The sequence below is a fragment of the Falco cherrug genome, chromosome 13 (assembly GCF_023634085.1).
Source record: "Falco cherrug isolate bFalChe1 chromosome 13, bFalChe1.pri, whole genome shotgun sequence".
In the NCBI taxonomy this organism is placed as follows: Eukaryota; Metazoa; Chordata; class Aves; order Falconiformes; family Falconidae; genus Falco; species Falco cherrug.
This window is the reverse complement of record NC_073709.1, coordinates 20,773,663-20,796,526: the sequence shown is the minus strand read 5'-3', so window position 1 is coordinate 20,796,526 and position 22,864 is coordinate 20,773,663. Positions and strand designations below refer to the sequence as shown.

Here is a 22,864-nt window from a genome sequence, read left to right as displayed (position 1 = left end):
AAAATTTCTTGCTCCAAAGCATACATGTGTAAGAGCATTTGAAGAAAAGGCCTTCAATTTTTTTCATAGCTTGAATAAAGATACCATTTCCCTCTAATTTCTTATGCAGAATCATGTCTGCTCTAATAAAGCCAAATAATTAAAGTAAAAAACCCCTAATATTCACGGTATGGAAAAATCTCAGTACCAACTAGTAAGGGTAAGTGTGAGGCAACCCTAACAACAGAACATCAACCCTCCTCAGAAAGATATACAGTTCACACCATTGATCTAATTTACAAAACAAATTATAAAGACAAGAAGGAGACAGAAAAGCAGAAGGCAGTAAGTTTACACCAGTCAATTCAAGGTCTGTTGAAAATGTGCAAGAAACAGAAGATGACGTGGGAGGGGAGGTAGAGATGAAGGGAGCACTTAGTGCACAGAAAAGAATAACAGCTCTGATGTATTTTATTCAATTGGACTGGCAAGCTACAAGAATAAGCAACATCAAAGGGATTTTTTCCCCCGTTTTTTAACAAAATAAGGAAATCAGCAGGCGTGCTTCTGTGTACGTGTTTCCCACCACAACTTCTGAACCAGCTGTACAATTTCAATCCAGTCTGACAAAAAGGATAAGGGAATTCATAATATGAAGTGTTGTTTCTACGAAACTAGCCAGCTGGGTAAAGAAAAGAGACCCTGTTGCTGTCCTGCCTAGTGAAGGGCTGAAACTTCAGGCATTAGACATGAGAAGATCCACTTACCTGCAAAACGAATCCACAAAAAAAACCAAACGACAAACCAAGCTCCCTTCATTTCACTGCTCAAGGAACCTTTTTCCATTCCTTTTTCTTTTCTTTCAAATAAAACCATTTGAAATTACAGTCAGCATTGGCATACGTCTTCATCATAGACATACGTCTTTAACATACTCTTTCTGTCTTTAAAATCTTATTTTTCCACCTGCATGCTTCAAATGAGTTTGCTTCAGAAAAGGCCATATTCTACTTCACCTTGACATGGACCGTACTAATTGAGCCTTCACCACTAACTGTGAGATTCGTAATTTGGAGAATTTACCTTTACTCTGTGACAGCCTTCCACAGTGCTGCCCAGATGATCATGCCAAAAACGAAAACACATTGCAGAAGGCAGCTGACAAGCAAGGGCTGCCTGTATTGCCTCTGGTACTTCCATGAATCTGAAATTAAACCACTGATGTGTTCTACAGACCAGCACAGAAAACAATTCAGTTCACCTCTATAAGTACTATTTCACCCTAGGAACCCTTTAACCCTAGGTTCTCCTTACAGCCCATCGTATTTGCCCTCCAAAGACTGTGCCAACCTTGCGTCAGGGGAGCATGAAGTCACTGGCTCCAAAGAATCCAGTCCTCTGTACTTTGGCATATAACCTGAGAGGCTATTTCACACCTCAGTATGACCTTGCCTAATCAAACTAATCTACGCAACACACATTGCTTTAGGAGAAGGAAACCAATGTTGGGAACATCTTTTCTGAAAGACCCTTGACTTGTTCATTAACACAGTTTATGAGATCCTAATGCTACTAGGCTTCAGCGAACATGGCACGTGCCTGTTTTCCTGACGTTTCTGAGAGGTGGTGGTAATGGGATACGGGATGCTAGTATACTATATTGCAATATGGTGATTTACTGGAATAATTTACATTTGGGGAATTTGAATTAATGAGGAAAGATCTTCTGGAAATTTAATTCTTAGTTGTGCTTCTTAATGCCTTTCAGTATGAAAGGAAAAAAATAATCTATCTACTGCTGTTTATAGCAAAAGTAGGTTGAGTTGAGCACCTACATGTAATGATCTACATTCTTGAAGTTCTAGTAGTACAATATACAAATTCTGGAATTAGGGAAGGTTGGTTTGTTTGGGTATGAACTTGAAAGTACAGCAAGGAGAAATCTACAAAGTGTAAGTGGTCTTCAACAGAAACATGAAATCAGCTTGTGTGTGTCTGCACATGAGGGAAAGTAAAAGGATAATTAACACAGTACACAAAAAACCAAATGGGTTTTATTAGTCCTGGTAACAAGATATGGTAAGTCTAACCTCCACTGTGATCAAGCCAAGTGTATAAGTTAATCAAGACCTTCACTGAAGTATTTCTGTTAACACTTTCATCTTACCAGTGGGAATTATTTATAAAACCATTTTCCACTGCTAGCACGACAAGGTGATCATTAACACAGCACAGACCATGTGAAGGAAGAAAATTAAAAACATGCGAAAGTGGCATTACACTGGTACTGTAAGCAACTGCCATAAATAATTCTGCTCCTCAAGGTGATTTCAACAGTCTTGCTCTAAATCTAACAAATCAAAAGCCCTTTATAAAAAGTCTAATTCTTAAAATTTAAATTTCTAGGCTTCCCACAGATGCTTAACTTGACTTTCTCATGCATGAGAAATCAATTTGTTCAACCAAGCCAGTTCCGAGTTCCCCTTGTAAGAGCTCATTTGGAACTGATTATAGGAAAAAAAAGACATTGAGATTTACACATTTAGGTTTTGAAGTAAGAGTCCACGGTGTCCCATAGCTGCTCCCCAACCCCCATCAACACAACAGGAATTAAAGCAACCAAATCAGTGGGAAGGCTATGACTCAGGGAATCAGTAATACAATAAAAGCACCTTTCATTCTAGGGTGCCACTTTGATTCTGGCACAGGTAAGTACTATCTTGGTCATTAAAAATGCTGAATGCTGACTTTCGTGAAAACAAGCTGGTGGTTTTGGTTAGTTTGCAAAGGTATTTATATTCCCTACCTCACTTCTACCCACACATACAGAGATGAAATTCTGTGTGCAAAAATCTGCTCGCAGAAATGCATCATCTCCTCATTCTTGGTGAAATACCTCTCAGTGCAAAATGACATTACAAATAACAATATCCTACATGGACGCCTTGAACTGGGGCAAGGGCCTTGCATGGGACAAATAACTTTGCATAGGGCTCTGCACAGGTTTTCAGTATGATTCTTGCAGATGTGATATCTTATGAGGAAATTTGCACCACAGATAATCTGTCCAGTCTCTGCTGCTGAAAGAAGAGAACTTCATTCTCCACAGCTGTTGATCAGAGTTTTCCATAAGCAAAACATTTACAGAAAATAAATATATTGTTTCCCACAGCATTTTACATGCAATTGTTAGCATACGTTTCTGTATTCTATGTATAATATTGGTATTTAAATTAGCATTTCATATATTTACCTTAAATATGAACAGTTTACAAACTAGATGCCTACAGTACTGAGACAGACTTCTAGAGTTTTGAGCATTTAGGGCTATGAGGTAATAAGGGTATGGAAATAATTCATTGAAAACTTCTAAAATTTAGCAAGCTCTCCAGCCCATCACAGGATTTCAGCAGGTATCCCATCTCAGCCTTTATAAAGAATGCTATGTGTATATGGGTGTGCCTACCCAGGGCTCTCCCAAATCTTTCAGATCAGAACTTCTAGAATATGGTTCTCAACTGCACCATACGTGAAGTTGATATTCAGGATACCGGGAAACATCAGAGATGCTGGGCCATATTCACTTGGACCTCTGCATCTTAAGCAGTAAGAGGAGGAGGAGGGCGGCTGCAGGTAACTAAAGCCTTTTTGTGCACAGTCCCCATTAGAATAGTACCCTACTTGTTCCAGCTTTCACCTGTGCTGGGTAACAAGAATGAAAAGTTACCACCAACTTCCATATCCTGATTTTCAACTGTGTCTGACCCCTGGTTGGATGCACTGAGAAAATGAGATCCCCATAAAGGGAAATTATTTTCTTTGAAATTGTAGGTAACTGTCTTTCATTCCTCCAATGTTGTTCTTTCCCTTATTCCCTTTTCCCAATTCCTAATCATTAAACATTTTTTCTTGAAGTAACAGGATTTTTTTTCCTCTTGTTGTTTGGCTATTTTATAACACAGTCTATCTTAAAAACTCGGGGGGTTTAGTAACTGTCTTCTCTATCAAATTGCTTAGGTCTGTAGCCATTGGTCTTTCAAAAAGAAATCTCCTGGGACAGCTTTACCCTCCAATAGCAGCAGCAACACAGAAGGAGCAGTATTAAAAAAATCAGAGAACTGCAGCAAGTGGTCAGCAAAACAATGCCATTTGTACCCAGACTTCATTTTTACAGATGGGTGACAAGCTACAACATTGTTATTGCAACTTTCACTTCAGTTTTTCAAACCAATAAAATTGAAGTCCATTTATTCAAATACTACATTTGAACCTTGGCCTAACAAGAGCTGAATATGGTAGCAAAATGTTATATAGATTGTAAGCCAGGTCCTGCAATCTTCACACATCATGGAACCTCTATTATGTCTCTAAATAAATCTATTAAAATTGTATTTCAGAGGTCTAGATATGATTAAAAAGCCGAACATTTTTGCTGAATCTTACCATGCCCACAATTACAAACACAGAATGCCAAATACAAAAAGCAAACAAGAAACCAAACCAACAAAAATCCACAATAACTCTTGTTGACCTACCTGTAAAAACTAGTCAATGTAGGTGGACAATACAATTTATCTTCACCTGGCGTTCCTTAACATTCTTTCACACTCTTGGGAACAGAGTACTTCTGTTCCAGAGCACTAGCTCTTCTGCACTTCCAGCTCACTCAGAGAAAGCAGAAAATAGCTCTGTTCAGAAGAACGTGATCAGTCCTTCCATTTTTTTGTTTACTCCTGGTGAGGCTGATTTTGCATAGTTGACTGGCCTGGCTTGCAAAACTATTTTTTCAGTGAAGATAATTAACATCACTACTTACTCTTTCTACAGTTAATCAGGGAACAAAAAGCAAACTAACAAAAGAAGTGCACGCAGATTATTTTTTAAAACACTAATATACCATCGATATCTCTCAGAACCGAAGTGCCATGTCTTAAAAGCAGAGCATGATCAACCATGGCGCTATTTCGCTTATATCAAAAGGACACACACTTGCTAAGCTAACAGGGACAATACTTTCACAGCATATATCAGAAAACCCAGTTTCATAAGCATAGGAAGTTTCATAAAAAACTGCAGGAGGGTGTGAATTTACTTTGGCTTCACGTAAATGGTTCTTCATTAATATTTTACTCAAACACAAAGACTCCAAGTTTATTATGTAAGCTGTGGATAGCAAACAGCCTTCCTTTACACTGGCTCTGTGACTAAAGAGAAAAGAACTGCATTAGAAAGAAAAAAAAAAGAAGGCAGTCGACATAGTGATGGGTCCCTGAGCGCAAAGGTAATTACCAAAAAGCTTTCTGAACAAAAATATTTAAGCCCATTTTCTGTCTTTTTCAGCCAACTTTTCCTCTGTTTCTAAGGGCAACAGCTAAACATTATTCAATAGTCAGCATTAAACCAGGAAACAATCATATTAAAAATGCAATCTAAGAGACTTCAATTATTTCCCAATTGGATCTTCCAAAAGTTTTCCTAACAACAGGAGGTATTTTTAGGGTATAAAACTAGAATGTCAGGTAAAAGAAATATTATTACAAAGGCCAAAAATATACCTATTAGCATAAAAATATGATGCAACGAGGCTACAGGTCAAATCTGCTCCTGAAACAGCCCTAAATTTATTCTAGCAGAGGCCAGATGAATTCATTTATGCTGCTAGACCTCAATTCTTTCATCCTTGCAACTGACCTGTAATTGTTACCTTCTTAGAACTATTATAGCAGATGTAAAAAAACCCCAAATTATAGCTTGTAGCCGCAGCAAGTATTTCATAATCTCTACCACGTGTCATTTTGCTTTCTGGAACAAACTCTTAAACATAAGGTCCCCACAGTCATCAGGTAGTCACCAACTAGCACAGCTATTAACCATTTATTTAGTTTGCCAGAATTTAAATGGTCATCGTTACACATTTTGTCTCCATGCATAAATCCTACTCTATGAGCATGCATAAGGAAGTATTTGCCATTAAAAGCCCAGAAAAGAAAAAACTATGCAGCCAGAGGTATGGTCCCTTAAGTAGAAGGCTGAAAACTCAGCATTTTAAGGAATATGTTGTCCTTTTTCTCTGTGAACCCTATTCTATTTACGATCCTACAATTACAGAGCACAGAAGCACATTATCAGCGATGTTACCTTCCACGGTTTACAGTGCTTTTCAGTAACATCTAGTACACTTCACCATGTAGAGTGTTCTAGTAATTCTCAGCAGCACACCCGCTGCCTCCCTCGCTAGGACCCGCTCCAGAGGATTCCCAGAATACATACACAGCTGTTTGACCTTTCCTCCTGTCCTCAACACACCTTATCTAATACAACCTAAGAGATGTCATCACCTTACAGTGTTTCTGAATACAAAGTTCTATACTTCCAGTTTGAATATAATACTGCAAACTGCTGCCACAACTCTGTATGTATCTCTCCAGGGGCTGCAAGAAGTATTGCTTTTAACGTAGGACATTACATAGACTCCATGCACAATCTTTTGAAAATAAATTTCATTTGTAGAAAATCACCTCGTTCTGCAACAGGAGTAGCTCTGCTTTACTGTGATTTTTTTTCTGCTTTTGACTGTATCACATCTTTATCATACTCTCTTCTGCTTCTGCCTGGATGAGTCTTGTCTACCGCTTAAAGGCCATTTGGATAAATGCCACCTCCCATATAAATCCTAACATCGAGCTCAAAAGACTCCTCTTTGATAGCAGGCTTAGAAATCCAGTTCTGTTTAGCGAGCTGTGCATCTAGTTAACAGAATGTAGTTATCAAGACGACTGTCAAAGCAGAAGAAATTCTGGAGCTGATCCCAGAAAAAAATTTCATTAACCTTCCTTCCACTTGTCCCTAATACAAGGAACACATACGTATTGTGGCTAACATGATTAGCAGTTTTTCATTAGTAACCCAGACGAGGCTGTGAGAACTTCTGGACCATTCCCAAGTACCCGAGGCATATCACAAGATCTGACTGGGAGATTTTTCTGACCAAAAGATGCCAAAATTATAAGAGACTTTCAAAGTAGCTTGAAAATCATGGATGACAAGAAGGACTTTTTATATGCTTTTCCCAATTTGCTGTTTTTTCCTAACAGGGGCAGTAGGAAGGACCTGAAATTGATTCTGTTGTGGGAACCTCTTAACTTTCTACACCATAGCAGTTGATGTCATGTATCTAGAATGAAGATGTTCAATCTTCTCTATGCAGCTTATAACCACCCACAGCACTACCAACCAAGCTCCACTTTCAGGCTGTCTAGTGGTAGAGCTCCAGACAGCAGCTTCAACACAGCTCAGAACAGACAAGTTCTGACTTTGTGCTTTTTGCAAGCCCTCCATCAACCTCTACATCGAGAAGAAATCCAAACCTCAGAATAGAGAAGAAAATGCACAAGTTTGACTTAAATCAAGACAAGGAAATCTACCACCTACAATCCTGCCACAGACTCCTGTTAATGCGTCCTCAAACCAGTTTGCATGCATGCAGTTCCCAAGTGTATGTTCAGGTAATTACCACTTATTCCTCAAAGCCAGGCAGCTGCCAGAACTGGTTTTAAGAGCCACAGCTAAAGGAGCTGGCTGGGGCCTCAGAGGTCTATTAGCCTAACCTGAACATCAGGGCAAGTCATCCAGTGCACGAGAAAGGTTGAGCCCTACACATTATTCTTTGTTCAGGATCAGAGTAACCCAACACTTGTTTTATTCACCACAGACCTCCCATTTGCCTCACTGGAAGGCTACACCAGCACAGAAGTAGAGCAAAAAGTGGTGAATCTGTCCGCGAGTTTGGCGAGAGGATGAAACCATTAGTCATATGAAAAGGAGAGTTCTGTAACATCTCTCTTCTATATGCTTCATCAAGACACAGAGACTTAAAACTTGCATACTGCACACAGCAATGGCACACAGGTTCTGACCCCCAGTTATTTTCCATCTCCAATCCCACAGCACAGACTTAGCACTTTGCAAGTAAAGAGGTATGAGGAAAGGAGGGTTAACTCCACATGCTGATGAACTAAAGCTGTAAGAAATCTATTTTGCACATTTTACCCAATGCTAAGCATGTGGAAGAAAAGCTCCATTCGCTATGGCCAAAGTTTGCACTTTAAGGAATAGTTTGAAAACACAAGCAGCTGAGGCAACAGTTAAATATCTCTCTTAACTGTTTCCCATGCACTATGTGGGATGTTCTTATCACGCAGCTCAGCACTACCAGTGACAATGGTATTTTTAGCATTTTAGGTTTGCCCAGCATTTAACGTTAGCTGTTTCACTAGCAACTGGAGCAGATTAAATCTGAGTCGCTTGTCCTGAAATACTTCATGGATCAGTTGTAAAGGCCATTTGGGGTACAAGTTTTGGGATCATGCCAGTCACCCATGATTTGCCGATAATCACCTGTGGTGCTGCTGAAGAATGCCAGACCACTGTGCTGTATTAACATCACACAGACTGTGTTATCTTTTATCTTTTGCTCAAGTGATTTAGTAGATCTTAGGGCAGATATGTATGAAAACTTCTGCGCAGCTTTAGGTTCATCGAGGTACCTAATTCTCATTTTTAGAGAACAGGAACAAGAAACATAAATCTGAGTAGGATTTATTCTCTCCTCGTCTCTTTCAAATGTCAATATAGTTAGCCCGATCTTCTCTTACCTTCTCCTTTCCTACCTCTGCTAAGGCTTATTTACACCACCCCCACCCCACCCCCATACAAATAAGCCTTCTTACACACACCTTCATGATAGACACACCTACTCTAGATTCATGAATAAGTTTATTTTGAATTTACATTCTATATTCACAATGTGTGAAAAAAATAGAGGTGCAAGAAACATGCAGCTTTGTTTTCCTTCATGCCAAGGGAGACAGCACAGGTCACTGTGAGAAAGGTTCTACTCAATCAAATGCTAAAGTCTAGAAAAGTCACCTTGAAAATGTTTTAATTCTTTAATCTAATTAAATTATATTCCCCCACACCACCCTGCAGCACATTGTAACTTCTTTCTTTACTCACATTTATACTCGCTAGTCAATAAGTAAAATAAAAGTTGCCCAAAAGCTCCCTCATGCATGTAGTCTGATATAGTAAGCCAGGGCTGAGATACTATGGGCCACTAAACCGCAGGTCAGTAGCCAGCAATGAAGACTTCCACAACAATTGTAGAACCAAGCTGCTCTTAGAACAGTGCCACCCCCTCCCCGAGACGATGTCCCTCAGAAAGGGGGAGTCAGCATCTTTAAGCCAATACTGGTGAATTAGAAAATAAGACTTTTTTTTTTTTCACTGATTATTTTTTCTGAAGCTAAAAAAGTAGAATCTATGAGGAAGGGAACAACCATCAAGAGAAGAAAAAGAGTTTTGCTTTGCCTTCTGTTCAGAAACTCCCGGCACAAGTCTCATCTACTGCCTATTTCTTAAGCAAGTGAAATGGGAACAGAAGGAAAAAAATTCATACACCTGAATTTTTGTCCAATGGATTAAATCAGCAATATGTTCAAAACTGGCTAGATCATCTATGGCCCCAATCTTATTCTCAGAATTACTCAAGAAGTAAGCAACAACACTGGACTAAGATCCTACAACACACCCAGTGATGGTGGTGCTCAGCGTGGGCCACCTACCCAGCCTGTGCTGAACTCCCCTCTGCCACAGCCACGCAGCCTCCAGCCCCTGCGCCAACTTGCTCACCTCTATGCAATACTGCTATTTCACTCTAAATGTGGCAGAAGGTTTCTGAAGGCCTGAATTATATTTGAGAAAAATATTTAGGCTGCTAAATCACTCGGGCACTTTCAAAAGATTTACTCAAATTCCCGAATCTAACTGCTCATCTAAGCTTGATTCAGCAAAATTTTAAAATTCTAATTCTAAAATTCTAGCTAAATTGGTGCTAATGCTGACAACACTAAAAATGCTCTTAAACTCATTTAAGGTTAATTTGGTAAGTCACCAACATAAAGGTTTAGCTGACTAAATGTCTTTTATTATATACAGAATTTTACAGAATGGCACTGGCTTAGCTATAATAGTAAAACCCAGTTTATTCAAACTTCTCTAATACTGACAAGCTCGTAACTTTACTTAAGGTAACACTTCTCTAGATAAAAAAAAAGACACAGAGGAAAATGACACTGAGGAATACAGTTTTTGTTCTAGCACTGAGTTACTTGAATTTTTGAGGATATTCAGAAAAGCGATCATCAGCAGAGAAAGAAAACTCCTGTTTCCCTGACTTAATGATCTTCTTTCTTGTAAGGAGTAAACCCTCTTGGATAAGAAATGCTGCTGTGAATAGGTCTAGACTTTACACAGCCATGGGTCACTAATTTAATTAGATTTCAAAGCAGCTATTCTACATTTACGCTGAACACAATACTTCCTGTACCCTCCCTCATACTAAAAGGAATAAAACAATCCCCCAGAAGTTTACACCTCAATGCATGAGGAAACAACAACAAAGTGTGTATATATAATACCTTGAGTTACAGATGGGGTTTATATTGTTCAAGATATTAGGAAAACCTTAACTACCTGCTAAGTTGGTGTTTTTAGCAAGGAAAACAAAAGGTTTTCTCCTTTCTAGTGAGACAGGATTCTGTTTGACCTGCTCTGCTCAGAAAATGACTGCCGTCAGCCAACCTCACTAACTTCCCCTCCTAATTATGAGCTTTTACACGTATTAGAAAAGTAAATCAAGCTTCTCTGTGTGAACAAAAGAAATTTAAAAAAATGGACTCTACTGGTAACAGTGGAAGTCGTTGCCTTCTACAAAAAATAGTAGGTTTTGTAGGGGTTTTCTTGGGGGGTGAAGGGCAGGGTAGAGCGAGCATAGGAGCCCTGCTGTGTATCAGTGTTGGGTCTTGTGAGCTTTTTTCCTCTCAAGCAAAAATGGGAGCTGCAGTTTTCACAGGGTTCTTGTATCACATTTGTAACCCTGCATTTCAGATTCTGCAAGGTTACTGATCTCATAATCAGAGCGATCCAAAGCTGCATGGATTAGTTACTTGAGGAAATTGGGGGGTTTGCCCTCACTAAAGGCCATGAGGGAATAACAAGAAACCAAGTTCCTACTCTGTTCCAGCAGCTCATGTAACATTTCAAAGCGTTACAAAAGAGAGGAGCTGTTACTGAAAGTGAAACTATGCTAACAGGATCATTTGCCTCCAGTTTCACCATCTATAAATGACCTGAAAGTACCTATTATTTGACACTATCATACTGCTACACATTTGCACTGTTATTCAGCAACATGTACCTGAAGGAAAAATGCCCTATAACAACTATATGAACAATCTATGCAAATAACTTTGTTTTTATTAACAACAGTCCAACTTCACCCATCTTACTCTGCTGAAGCAGAATACAAACTCAGCCTCGGTCCGGCTGTTACACACAAGCGTACACCCTTTCATACCCTGTTCCACAGGAAAACCAGATGCCAGCTTGTATCATGTATGAAGGTCAGGGGCAGCTGTCAGGCTACAATCAGGGATTCCTTTGGATCCCACCTATAAATGAAACACTTAAGGTGTTGATTCCCTAAACCCACAATACAGTTCCTCTATAGGCAGCCTTACAGGCTGTCTGCACAGCGAGAGAGAGGATTTTGTGGAGCGGATATAATGATGCCAGTGCCAAAATTTCTGGCAAGTCCAGTGTTTGGATTTTGTGAGCAGTGTTCCAGTTACAGCAGTAAAAGGTGAAACACACCATGATCTATTTCTACAGTGCAGTATTTCTAGAAATGTAAAGGCTACTAGGACATAAAAAATTTTGATGCACAAGTGAAGCTGAAATTATAATAGTCTCTTTACTCTCTCATGTTAGCTAGTGGTAATGGCAATGAAATAAAACTGAAACAACTACAGAATGCATAAAAACATCCATTCCTCTTCCTGATCTCGAGTCGTATTTTTTTCTGATCTTATGATAAAACTGCTGGATCACAGTACTTATTTGTCATCCTATAATGGACATGAAAAGTCAGTGTAAGATATCCAGCAATTTGTCATCAAATAAAATGTTTAAATAGAGCTGGTTTATAGCTTCTGATGAATTTCAGTGTATCAGCTTAGATATTTTAAAATCAGTGCAGTAATGAAAAAGCAGACTTTCATGATATGAAAACAGAAAAAAAGTAGTAGATATTTGAATATAATTTAAAAATTGTCAGGACAGAGAGCACTCGTGATGCCCAAAATGTCTAAACTCCAGACCCAAACACATTGCACACTCTCTTGTACACACTAGAAGAAAGGGGATAAATGGAAGTAACAACATTCAAAGGTAAGCTTATTTTAATCTGGTTGTAAACGAAAGCCACAGGGGCAAAATTCCTTGCCCTGCTCCCCCAAAAGCTAGACATCAAAGCACAGAAAGCGAAAGGAGTTTAGTGGGGAAAAAAGAGATCACAGGAGGGAACAATAGTAATGTAAAATGGAGGTGGAAAGAAACTAGATTCCATCTTTCCAAAATCAGAGTTTTTGCTAGTCACAGATGAAAGACACTGATGTCATTAAAAGCCATTTAAGTGAAAGAACAGGAAGGCACAGCTAAGTATAACTAAGGGGTTGACGTAAGTTTGGGGATGGGGTCCCTATCCTATTAGGAACATAGCAAATAAAAAACAATCATGATGTTATTTCCTCAATTATGGCCACTTCTACTGTACAAACTGGTAAGTTGTATGCAACAGCAAGCACCGATGTAACCTTAGTATTAATTAGTAGGACAGAGCCTTCATCCAGTTAACAGGGCAGTATCCCTTGGTACAGGGATATGGCAAGGAAGAAGGGAAAAGATACAAGAAGCCAGAGAAAAAACCCAGCATTGTATTATTTCCAAAGAAAGTACCATCTTGAGACATTTGAGGAAGCCCCCCAAAAGAGCAGCACTGGGGACCTGAAGCACACACATGCAGAGCCTCTTGATACTCAAGTGAGCTGTAGCTGGGACTAGATAAATTGCCAGAGCTGTGATGACAGTGCTGGAGTCAGAGCTGTGGGATTTAACAGGCAGATGAAAGCCATCCATAACACATCCCTCCTTTTACCTGCCCCTATCCCACAGCACTGTGCCTGAACAGTGCCAGCTCAAAAACACATCCACCACATGAGCGCATTCCTGGCTACTTCTATCTACAGTAGTGGCAAACACATATTTTTACTGCCTTTTCTGACTTTTTTTTTTTAACCACAGAGCTGCGTTATCTCCAGTCTAGCAAAATTCACATGGAGGTGGCTAACTAATTTGAACTGACTGCAGACAAATCGGTACAGGCATTACTGAGTAGCATGGACCAATAGGGACCACCAGAGAGAGGTGAATTTGGTAGCAAATTCTAGTTTGTTCACAACGTATGGAAGAATGCATCAGCAAAGACTCTCAAAGTGAAGCAAGTTAATTAATTAAGCCTACTCAAGTTTTGTGGCTATTTTAAAAATTAATAGGGTTGAGTAAATTAGGGCATGCAGACAAAAAGGCCCACATCCTCGAAAGCACATTGCGGGTATGCTGAGGATTGTCTTTGTTGATCCGGATCTAAATGGATTTCAAAGTCTAATAATGAATCAATGAGCTGAATCCTGTTTTCCAGATTCCTATCTCTCTCTGGGATCTGGCAATTATAATGACCGGGATTCAAAGAGCGTCTTCCACTGCATTATATTAGACCACAGCTCATATTAAAGAACTTCCAACATGTGAAATTATGAGATAGTTGACTCATCACAGCAAGAACCATAAAGCTGAATACTGCTGTTGTCTTTTTTACATACCTATGTTAACAATATGCAAATTACAGCATGAACAGAAAAAGCAAAATAATAAAGCATGGTGGGTGTCAAACTTCATAACCTGCTGTTACCTTCCATCGTATGTCTTTATAAGAGATGCATGGATCACTTTACAGTCAGCAAGAAGTTTGTGATGAACAGAGAAATACTTCTGTCTCCCAAATATCCAATATACTTAAAAGTAAAAAAAAGCTCACACACCTGTTCCTTTACTGCTCCATTCTTCAGACTGTGCCACTTGTATAACCTCAGCTGCAGCATCCCGTACTACCGAATCTTCATTCTGCAGCAGTAGAACCACACATTTCCACATAGCAAGGGTATCAGACAGTCCTATGTTTTTTTATGGAGAAAAATTAGAATTCTATTTCTTACATGCATTCACAGAGCTCTGTTTCCACACCTAAACGCAACAAATGCAGTGAAGCACTGAAACATGGGGCAGGAGAAATGCATTGGCAAGCCACTGGGAAGACAGCTGGCAATATGGTCAAAACATTTTCAACACGTGTGAACTTTATCTAGGGAGTTGACTCAGCTTGGTTTAAACAGTGGGCAACATACAAAAGAACAGATCTCTCTTCATCCAGGTTCAACTTTAAGTCATAGGTGTTCAGAATTTTCTACCATTTCTAGGAATGCAGAATTCCTGTTTGGCAACTGCAAAAGTTTTGCCCCTGGAGATCAACCAACACACTGTGATCATGGATTTGCTGTTGCAATCTGCCTGGAGCTGGGGCTGCCAAACCAAGGTTTGTACAGATACTGCCAGTAGTGCTGGCCACATATGCTATTCCCTGCAGAAATGGCAAACAATCCCACCTCCCAGGGACCTACCCATCATCTACTTCTCCCATATCCACCTCACCCCACCACTCACCCACATGCCCTGCCACGCTTATACCCACTATCTGTTGGAAGTAAGTCAGGTTTAATTCATGGCATAACTATCTGCACACAGGTAAGGCTAATCAGAGATAACTGCCAAGAGGGAGGTGTTCATCTGGTAAACCCCAAACAGGCAGAATCCACGTACCACCCCAGTGGCACTTCACATCTCACAAGCCATACTCCACTTGCAAACCCTTGTGCCATTTAGTGGTGGCACACTCGGGATGACTAGCTGAAGGCCCAAGGCTGTACTCATAGGTTTGCTGCAGTACTTTTCAGCTCTTAGACACCTTCATTAAAGCAATTCACTGGAAGGTCTCTTTTAGAGGCAGCCAGCTGTTAAGATATTACTTTCTGCTGATTACAGAGAACAACGGAGTCAGTGCTTCATTGCTGTGCTGGTTTTCTTCAAGCATGTTATCAACAGGTCTATCAGAGGTTGCACTACAAGGCTAGCCAGACAATTAATTGTATTTCACTGCTTGGCCAAAATTAGTTGCTTGAGGCTTTACTACACAGGCAGAAGAAGCATTCCTGTATTTCATATAATTTCCCTATGTGGGAAAACCATGGACTATAATCATTTCAGAAAGAAGTTGCTTTTTTCTAGCATGACACACACAATAATGTTATACTGGCACAGCTTTGGCAGAATTATTCCCTTCTAGACACAACGGCTAGCTTTCCCACCTAGACAAGTTTCTGCTGTACCTATGAGAGAGATGGAAGTCTTCCAATGGATTTTCCAGAGAGATTTTTTCTGAACCCTCAAACAATATGATGGAGAGATAATGGGGTCATCCAGAATGTACTGGATGGCATTTACCTTCTTCCTCTTAAGAACGTACTTAATGGAAGCTTATGGGAATAACTACAACTCCATTTCATACAACCACAATTTTCTTTAACCTCTACTTGCCACTGTATGTGGTTAAGCAAACTGATGCAGAACAAGGCATGAAAGTCAAAACTGTTTATATGTGCATAATCCCTTTAACTTTAAGGGAATGATTCTGGGTTTATATCACCACAGCTACACACCAGCTCACACCCTTGACTTGCTGAACTTCTCACTGCAATACTGACAGTTTCACAGTTGTGAAGAACCCCACATTGACAATTCTAGGTAGTATGGAGAGTTGGCTCTGCATCTTTCCTCCCTGGTGCAATTTCCAGAGCAAAGAGCTAATTCAGATGGTTTGCCCAGTGAGGCCTTGGGACTTTCATTTCTGGGCTGTTTGGGGAGGATTTGGGTTTTGTTTGTTAGTTTTTCTTTGCTTTGTTAAGATTTTATGCAGGATGCAAACTGCTGTATTTTATTTCAGACCTCCACATCTGCCCAATTGGAAAGCATGGAAACCAGCAACTGTCCTGACAAGATCAAAGAGTTTCCTCTGCTCTCCATCAGCTATGGACCAGATCCAAACCAGGGATGGATGAGAAGCACAGCATTTGGGAGTTTTTCACTCAAATACCTCTACTGTTTTCATTGGATATAAAACTGTAATGTCTGTCCTATGAAGAGCTTTAACTACGTGGTAGAACTCAAGATTCCCAGAGTTGATACTATGAACATTTAATAGTACTATGTCGACTTCATATAATAGATTTAGCATTGATAAATGTTGCCAACATCTCTTAAAAGACACATCTCAAAATAAATGGCTGACTTTTTAAAAACCACTATCTACAGTTTAAGAAATACACCATTCTTCTCATCTAAAAAAAATCTGTATCTAGTCCATATATATGGACTTAAGCTACTCAAACTAAAAACATGTGAATAACTATATTGGAATAAAATACAGAAACTAGAAGTATTTAGAGCTGCCTGTCTTTTTCAGGATGCAAAATATTTTATCGTCTATCACTACCTACTTTTGCATATCTCTTGGCCCTTTAGTCACAAAATCCCCTTATTCTCTGTACACAGAAGGCAAGGAAAAAAAATCTAAAAGAAAAAAACCCAATGTCTCCTGCACAACAGACCACAGAATTTCATTTAGCTTTTCCTCTCAGTCAGTAACGTATTGTTAAATAAGGCTGTGTGGGGTTTTGTTTGTTTGTTTTCTAAAGAGACAGTTTAATGTTAAAAAAATATTATATCTGGGAGGTACAATGTGATCCAATTATTAATTATTCTCATAGTAGAATGTGTCCCTCATTTCTAGACTGAACCCTTTAATGTCAACATTCAGCCACCACAGCTTATTTACACTCACAATGTTAAACTATAAGTATGTCCACATCACCAATAGAGTATTTTAGAAAAGTTCAAGTCAGAGAGCAATGGCAAGCCAGTAAATCAGCAATGTATAGTGGCCTGGAGACATAACAGCATCTCATGTCCCCCTTCTGCAGAGTTATTGCAAGAGGCTCTGCACATGTACTTTTTGTACGAGAGTTTAAGTAAGTCTGTTTTGTAATTAATTCCTATTAAAATTTTTACAAAATCCTGTTTGATGTAATTACATGTTTTGACTGTGGGTACATATATATGTACATGATACATTTTAAGTCATGTATTAATGGGTTTCATCTAAAAAAATCCAGAAAATTCAAACTACTCACCAAGAATGAGCTTCTCGTTGATCAGAAGGAATGACGTTATACTTCTTAGAACTTCAGCTGCTGCTAACAGCATCTCTGTCTGTTGCTCATCTCCACAAAAATAAACTACCAGCTGAACCCATTTTTTCAGGACTGCTGCTGAAATCTGAAGGAACAGAACCTGTGAGAAGTATGCTGTACAATCTGGTGTTACCACTTACCATCACATCAAACTATGGGCTGCCAAAGGGATACTACACATCAGTAATTGCAGGTTATTTTTAAAAGGCAGCAAACTCCACATGTCCATGCAAAAGTTGGCTTACTATGTCACAGATAGTTAAGATGGGAGATTTTCTTTTAGTCAGAGCAGTACTCATAGGCAATTCTCTTGTTCTGTCCCTTCACACCAGGCTCACCAATGATCACACAAGTCAAAGCATATCTTTGTGTCCTCAGTCATTCTAAACACGCAAGCCAAAGACAAATATACTGGACTATAACAAAAAGAAGCATTTATCAGAAGCATCCTACACGTAGACACATACACGTATCTGGAAAAGAGCATATGAACTGTAGTTCAGTCTTAGGTTTTTGTAATGATACAATGCTTGGTAAAGGGGTGAATGCAGCTCCATCTGTCTCTTCTGCAGACACTGGGGATGGAAATTTTTTTTAATAAGACTGCTGAGGTACCTTGGGTTCTGATAGCACATGCATGCAGAGCATGGAAGGAACCTCCATGTTAGCTGATAAACAGAAAAGCTCACTGTCCTAAACCATGAAGAATTAGAAAAAAGAACAGCCAAGAGAAATTTCCTGGTTCAAATAAAATCTTTTGGATTTTAGATGCCATCTTTTGGAAAATATTTAGTCCTCAGATGTATGCTATGAAAACTATTACTTAGTGATAATGGGACAAAGCTTCGACTGTTTCTGATGTGTAGTGACAGCTACTAGATTTTTTTGTGTGGAAAAAAGTAATGTGCATTTTATCCATAACTCAAGTAACAATTCCAAGACGTCTGTTGGGAAAGCTGGGCCATAACTGGAAAAAGTCCTAACTTCCATAAGTGACCAAGAAAGACCTGAGATCCCCTGCAAATACCACACTCAGGAGGGTGGCTGGTCAGTCAAGGTGCAGGAACCCCATGCGCGGATTTGATAACAGAAGATGCAAATTGCAGGAGGTGGCACCCAGGCACAGCCAAAAGCAAGTGTGTGCTACAGCTATAAGAAGGAAGCTCCAGAGGAAAAAACAACAAAATAACCCACCAACAAACAGACTGGGACCTCATGCACAGGTCAACAGGAAAAGCAGCACCAGCTCGACCTGGAGATGCTTGAGGTATGTGCAACTGATTTATTTTTTTCTCTCCTTTCTTTCCTTTTTTACTTATTTTTAATTAAATTACTAAATTAATTAAAGGAAGTGAAAAGCAGAACAACAAATAAGGTAAAGAAGAGAACCAATGAAAAAGTGGGTTGAGCTAAAGGGCAGAGAAGCGCAGGAGGACTCACCGAGGGATAAATGAAACCTCGGTCACACTCTGCCTCATTCTGCATGGTACGTGGCCATGTACCTGCACTGCACAAAGGGACAGCACCAGAACATGTCCTACAGATTCTGTAATGGGTTAAAAAAATACGTATCTCCCAAGATATTACAAATTACTCAAAATTTTAACAGACACACGGACAGTCTAGCAAGACAGAACTGGACTTTTACCTTATGGAAAAGAAACAATCCCTTCTACAGAGGCAAATACTGATTGCAAACCCAAATAAAGAATTTAGAAAGAAAACTGATGTACTTGCTCTTTTACAAAGCAGAAAGCACTCTCTGTACTGTTGTCTTAGATCTCCCATGACTTACATGATTAGAGAAAGCTGGTTTAGCATTACTGCAGTTAAGATTATTACAGCATTTTTCATTAATTCCTCTTTGTAAATTAATACAAAACTTCAGAACAATAACATGTTTCACATCTATTTGCGAAACCAGGTTTATATGGTTATTTCAGTGTTTAAAGCTTGAAGTCTTTGCATTTTGCCTTTTTAAATAAAAAGTTAACATCATATTTCATGTTCCCAAGTCTTGTGTGTGAATCTGTAGCTTCCTTTTTTATAATGATACAAGATTATTAGTATACAATACACATAAATTCTGCTGCATATTCTAAAAAACATAACAGCTACATAAGTAAAAAAATCTTCATTTTAAAACATGTCAAGAGAATTTAGTCTATTGTAAAATAACCATTAAGTGCTTTTTGTCTGAAAATGTAAAAAGAAGTAAAATTGTCTAGGACTAAAAGCTGCCTTAACACTGCTCTACACATGCATATGTGACATGACAGACTGACAGTTTCAAATCAAAAGAAACCTGACCCAGTAATTTGTGCTGCTATAAATCTAAATTAAATAGTCTATAAACAGGAATGGAGAACACAGAACCTTGAATTTTACAAGGGTTATTATATTTACACTAGCGTTTGAAAAACAAATTTCAAGAGGAAATTCAATGAGAAACTCCACGCAGAGAACAGGCTGGTGTGCTTAGGCAGTGATTTCAGGCTGAGACTTGGCAAGGTCACACTGTGAGGAAGGGAACTGCACCCAACCACTGCTTCAGCTTCGTGCCTCCCCCTCGGACCCGCTCCCCCGCTGGCTGCCCAGCAATCACAAACCACAACAAAGCTGCGCCGCAGTAAATGGACCGGATTCAGTACATGTGTTAATCACTGTAGGCACTTCTCTTCCTGCATTACAGTGACTGTTCTGGATGCTCTCAGAAGTTGAAATTACTTAGGTATTTAACTTGAAATGACTTTGAGAGTGATATACTGAGATGATATTCATGGCCATTTCATCGCAGAATGTGGCAGCGTATTCAGCCAGGAAGATATAATGCCAGAAAAGGTGCAATGACACAAGAAAACAGAAGCTTGGGGCTTCCATCTAAAAGAAGCAACGTTACTCAATCACCAAAACTCTGTAATTACAAACTGTTAAGCAGCTGCTTCCCTTACCTGTTGATGCTTCTGCAAAAGGTGGATAACCAACTTGGAGCCAAATTTCAGAGCTATGCTTTGAACTTCAGAGCTGAGAAAACAAGGTAAAGGACTTATAAAAAAAAAGCAGCTATTTCTGCCATCATTCCCCTTTTAGAAAAAAGAACAGCTAGGTCTTAATTTCCAATTATTACCAATGGGTATTTTGCAAGCTGAGCAGTCAGTCTTTACATTAGAGATCTTGATGTTAGTTAAGCTTTTAGTTGATACACAAATGAAATATGCTCTTCCACCTCTCGTGGTTTTTTTCCATCTACATACTTCCCATAGAAAAACATATTTGAAAATGAAACCCAAGTCAACCCAGACAGATATTACTTTAAATGATAAACAAAGGCATCTCTTCAAGCTGGTGTTAAGCTCCCGGAACATCTCTTCTGCAGCTGCTAGAAAACTTACTAGTGCAGAATATGCCAACTGCTGGCTCCTGAGCCTCCATGCTACCCAGCAGGGTCTAAGGACACAGAGCTAGGCACTGTGGCTCCTGAAGGGCTGGTCTTACCGGCAGGAATGGCAACACCTGAGCAGTAAGGTCTGCTATTTCAGCTATTTCCCTCTAACAGCACTAGTCAGTGTTACTTTAATACTAGTATCTCATTTCATTCCAGAAATAAACACTCCACATCATCATTTAAACTTGGAAAATTTAGTGCAAATCAGCAGCAAATATGCACAGCTATAAAACACTGTTCTACACTCTATACCCTAAATATTCTGCATTAGTAACTCTGGGGTGCAATGTTTATATAGCTTAAAAAAAAAAAAAAAAAAAAAAAAAGAGACTATTAGAAACAGGATGGTCTTGCCCTTAGAGACTGGACACTTCAAACCTGTTTGTCCATTCCATTACGAATGGATGGACACAGTTTCTAATTCAGTTCAAACTCCAGACTGGCTCCAAATTTTCAGCACTTTCTGCTGACTTTACAGTCTGATTAAGGAGCACAAACTGTAAGGATTAGGGTCAACCATTTCTGCCAAACCAATGAGGGAAATCAGATCTGTCATTCTTACTAGAGATCGTCTGCAGATAAACCAGGATAGGACGGATGACAGATTCACAGTGAATGACCTATGTCTGGATCATCAATTCTATATGTTAAGGTGTTTCCCAATTACCATTCAGGAAGAGCTACGCTCGCTGGCTATCATCTGACAGCCAGAGTATCTTCTTATTCAGGGACTGTATTACTGGACATTTACAGGGTGCTTGCCAGTACGACTTGTGGGCCTTTTCAGTAATTCAGATCCATGCCTAACTGCTCTGAAAAATTCTCATCAAGACCTCTCTTTACTCAAATCAGCCATACTCACTTTTCTGAAACATGGATTTTTACATCAAAACATAGTCCAAACGCAATAAATTAATGCTTCAACATTTAAAGTTTTTAACATGTAAGCATTTTAACGTGCATGATGGACCATACCTGTCGGAGGTATCTACAATGTTTAAACTCCAGGTTAAGAGCTCATTTGGATTCATTTTTATAGAGTGTTCAGTCTCAGGAAGCACATTTCTGAGGTCCATATTATAAAGAATTTCCAGCACCTGCACACACAATTCACAAACAAAGAACTTACAAACAATCTCAACATGAATGTGTACATTTGAGATCAATAAAACAGTGACTTAAACCCCAGTTCAAGAACACAAAGGTCCTCTACTGACAGTGCTCAGAAAGGAAAGAGGAAGTTCTTGCTTTTACACAAGAACATCTGTTACAGAATTATAGCACCGCTCCTATTCAGTGTGAAAAAAACCAAACCACTCATGTACTATTTGAAAAACATCATGCATGTTCAAAATATATTTTCAAAAAATAAGAATATCATTTACTGAAAACATACCAAATGTCAATTAAAAAAGCACCCTCCTACCTTGCAAAAACACTGGAGATTCTTTTCCTCCAGAGCCATTGTAAGCAGAGTACCTTCCAAATCAATGAGTAAACACATTACACCTCCTCCTCCTTCTGCGATCTGCTTGGAATTTATTTGTTTCAGCCACAGCAGTATTGCTTCCAATGCAAGCAGACGTACTTCATGAAACTCACAGTGAAGGAGATGAACTATTGACAGTGATGGTTTGACTGTTTTCTTTGCAACAGGCGAACTGCTGCTCTGGACATCAGGACCTGCAGTTACTGACAGCACTGATATTACAAGTTTGGTGATGCTCTGAAGATACTGTATCAGTCCTGGTACTGCAGATGAGTAGGGGATACCAGATACCAATTCAGAATCTGAAATAATTCCATTCATCTCCGCCCAAAATCCAAACATTTGCATGCCTGAAATGAGAATAAAACTAAGTAGTGACAAACAGATGATGTTATCATCTGCTCCAGACGATGAAGTGATTCTGAAGTTGAAAAACATCAGGTATGCAAAAGGTATCACAAGGTAAAATCAGGCATGAAATGAAAACATAGTTCTCCTCCATTTTAAAGTGATTCTGAATTATAAAACAGCTTTCCTATATATCACGTGTATTCATATTTCCATAGAACGAAATAAGGACACAAACTTTACAAAAACTATAAACTGCTCAACACACAGGATGGAAGCTTCAAA

The 22,864-nt window shown here is 39.1% G+C and overlaps 1 protein-coding gene across 4 annotated transcripts in view; it reads right to left on the bottom strand.

Moving 5' to 3' along the window:
* The window catches only part of THADA (THADA armadillo repeat containing), a 161,805-nt gene that overhangs the window by 14,167 nt on the left and 124,774 nt on the right, over window positions 1–22,864 (bottom strand). For 3 of the 4 annotated variants that reach the window (XM_055725408.1, XM_055725407.1, XM_055725409.1), the window contains exons 32-36: window positions 22,169–22,581; window positions 21,718–21,839; window positions 20,249–20,321; window positions 17,238–17,382; window positions 13,977–14,108 (exon numbers count right to left, since the gene is read on the bottom strand). In XM_055725408.1, the coding sequence (XP_055581383.1) occupies window positions 13,977–14,108; window positions 17,238–17,382; window positions 20,249–20,321; window positions 21,718–21,839; window positions 22,169–22,581 (885 nt within the window). Of the gene's footprint in view, window positions 1–13,976; window positions 14,109–17,237; window positions 17,383–20,248; window positions 20,322–21,717; window positions 21,840–22,168; window positions 22,582–22,864 lie in introns of those variants that run through there. The other variant, XM_055725410.1, reaches the window with a different exon arrangement.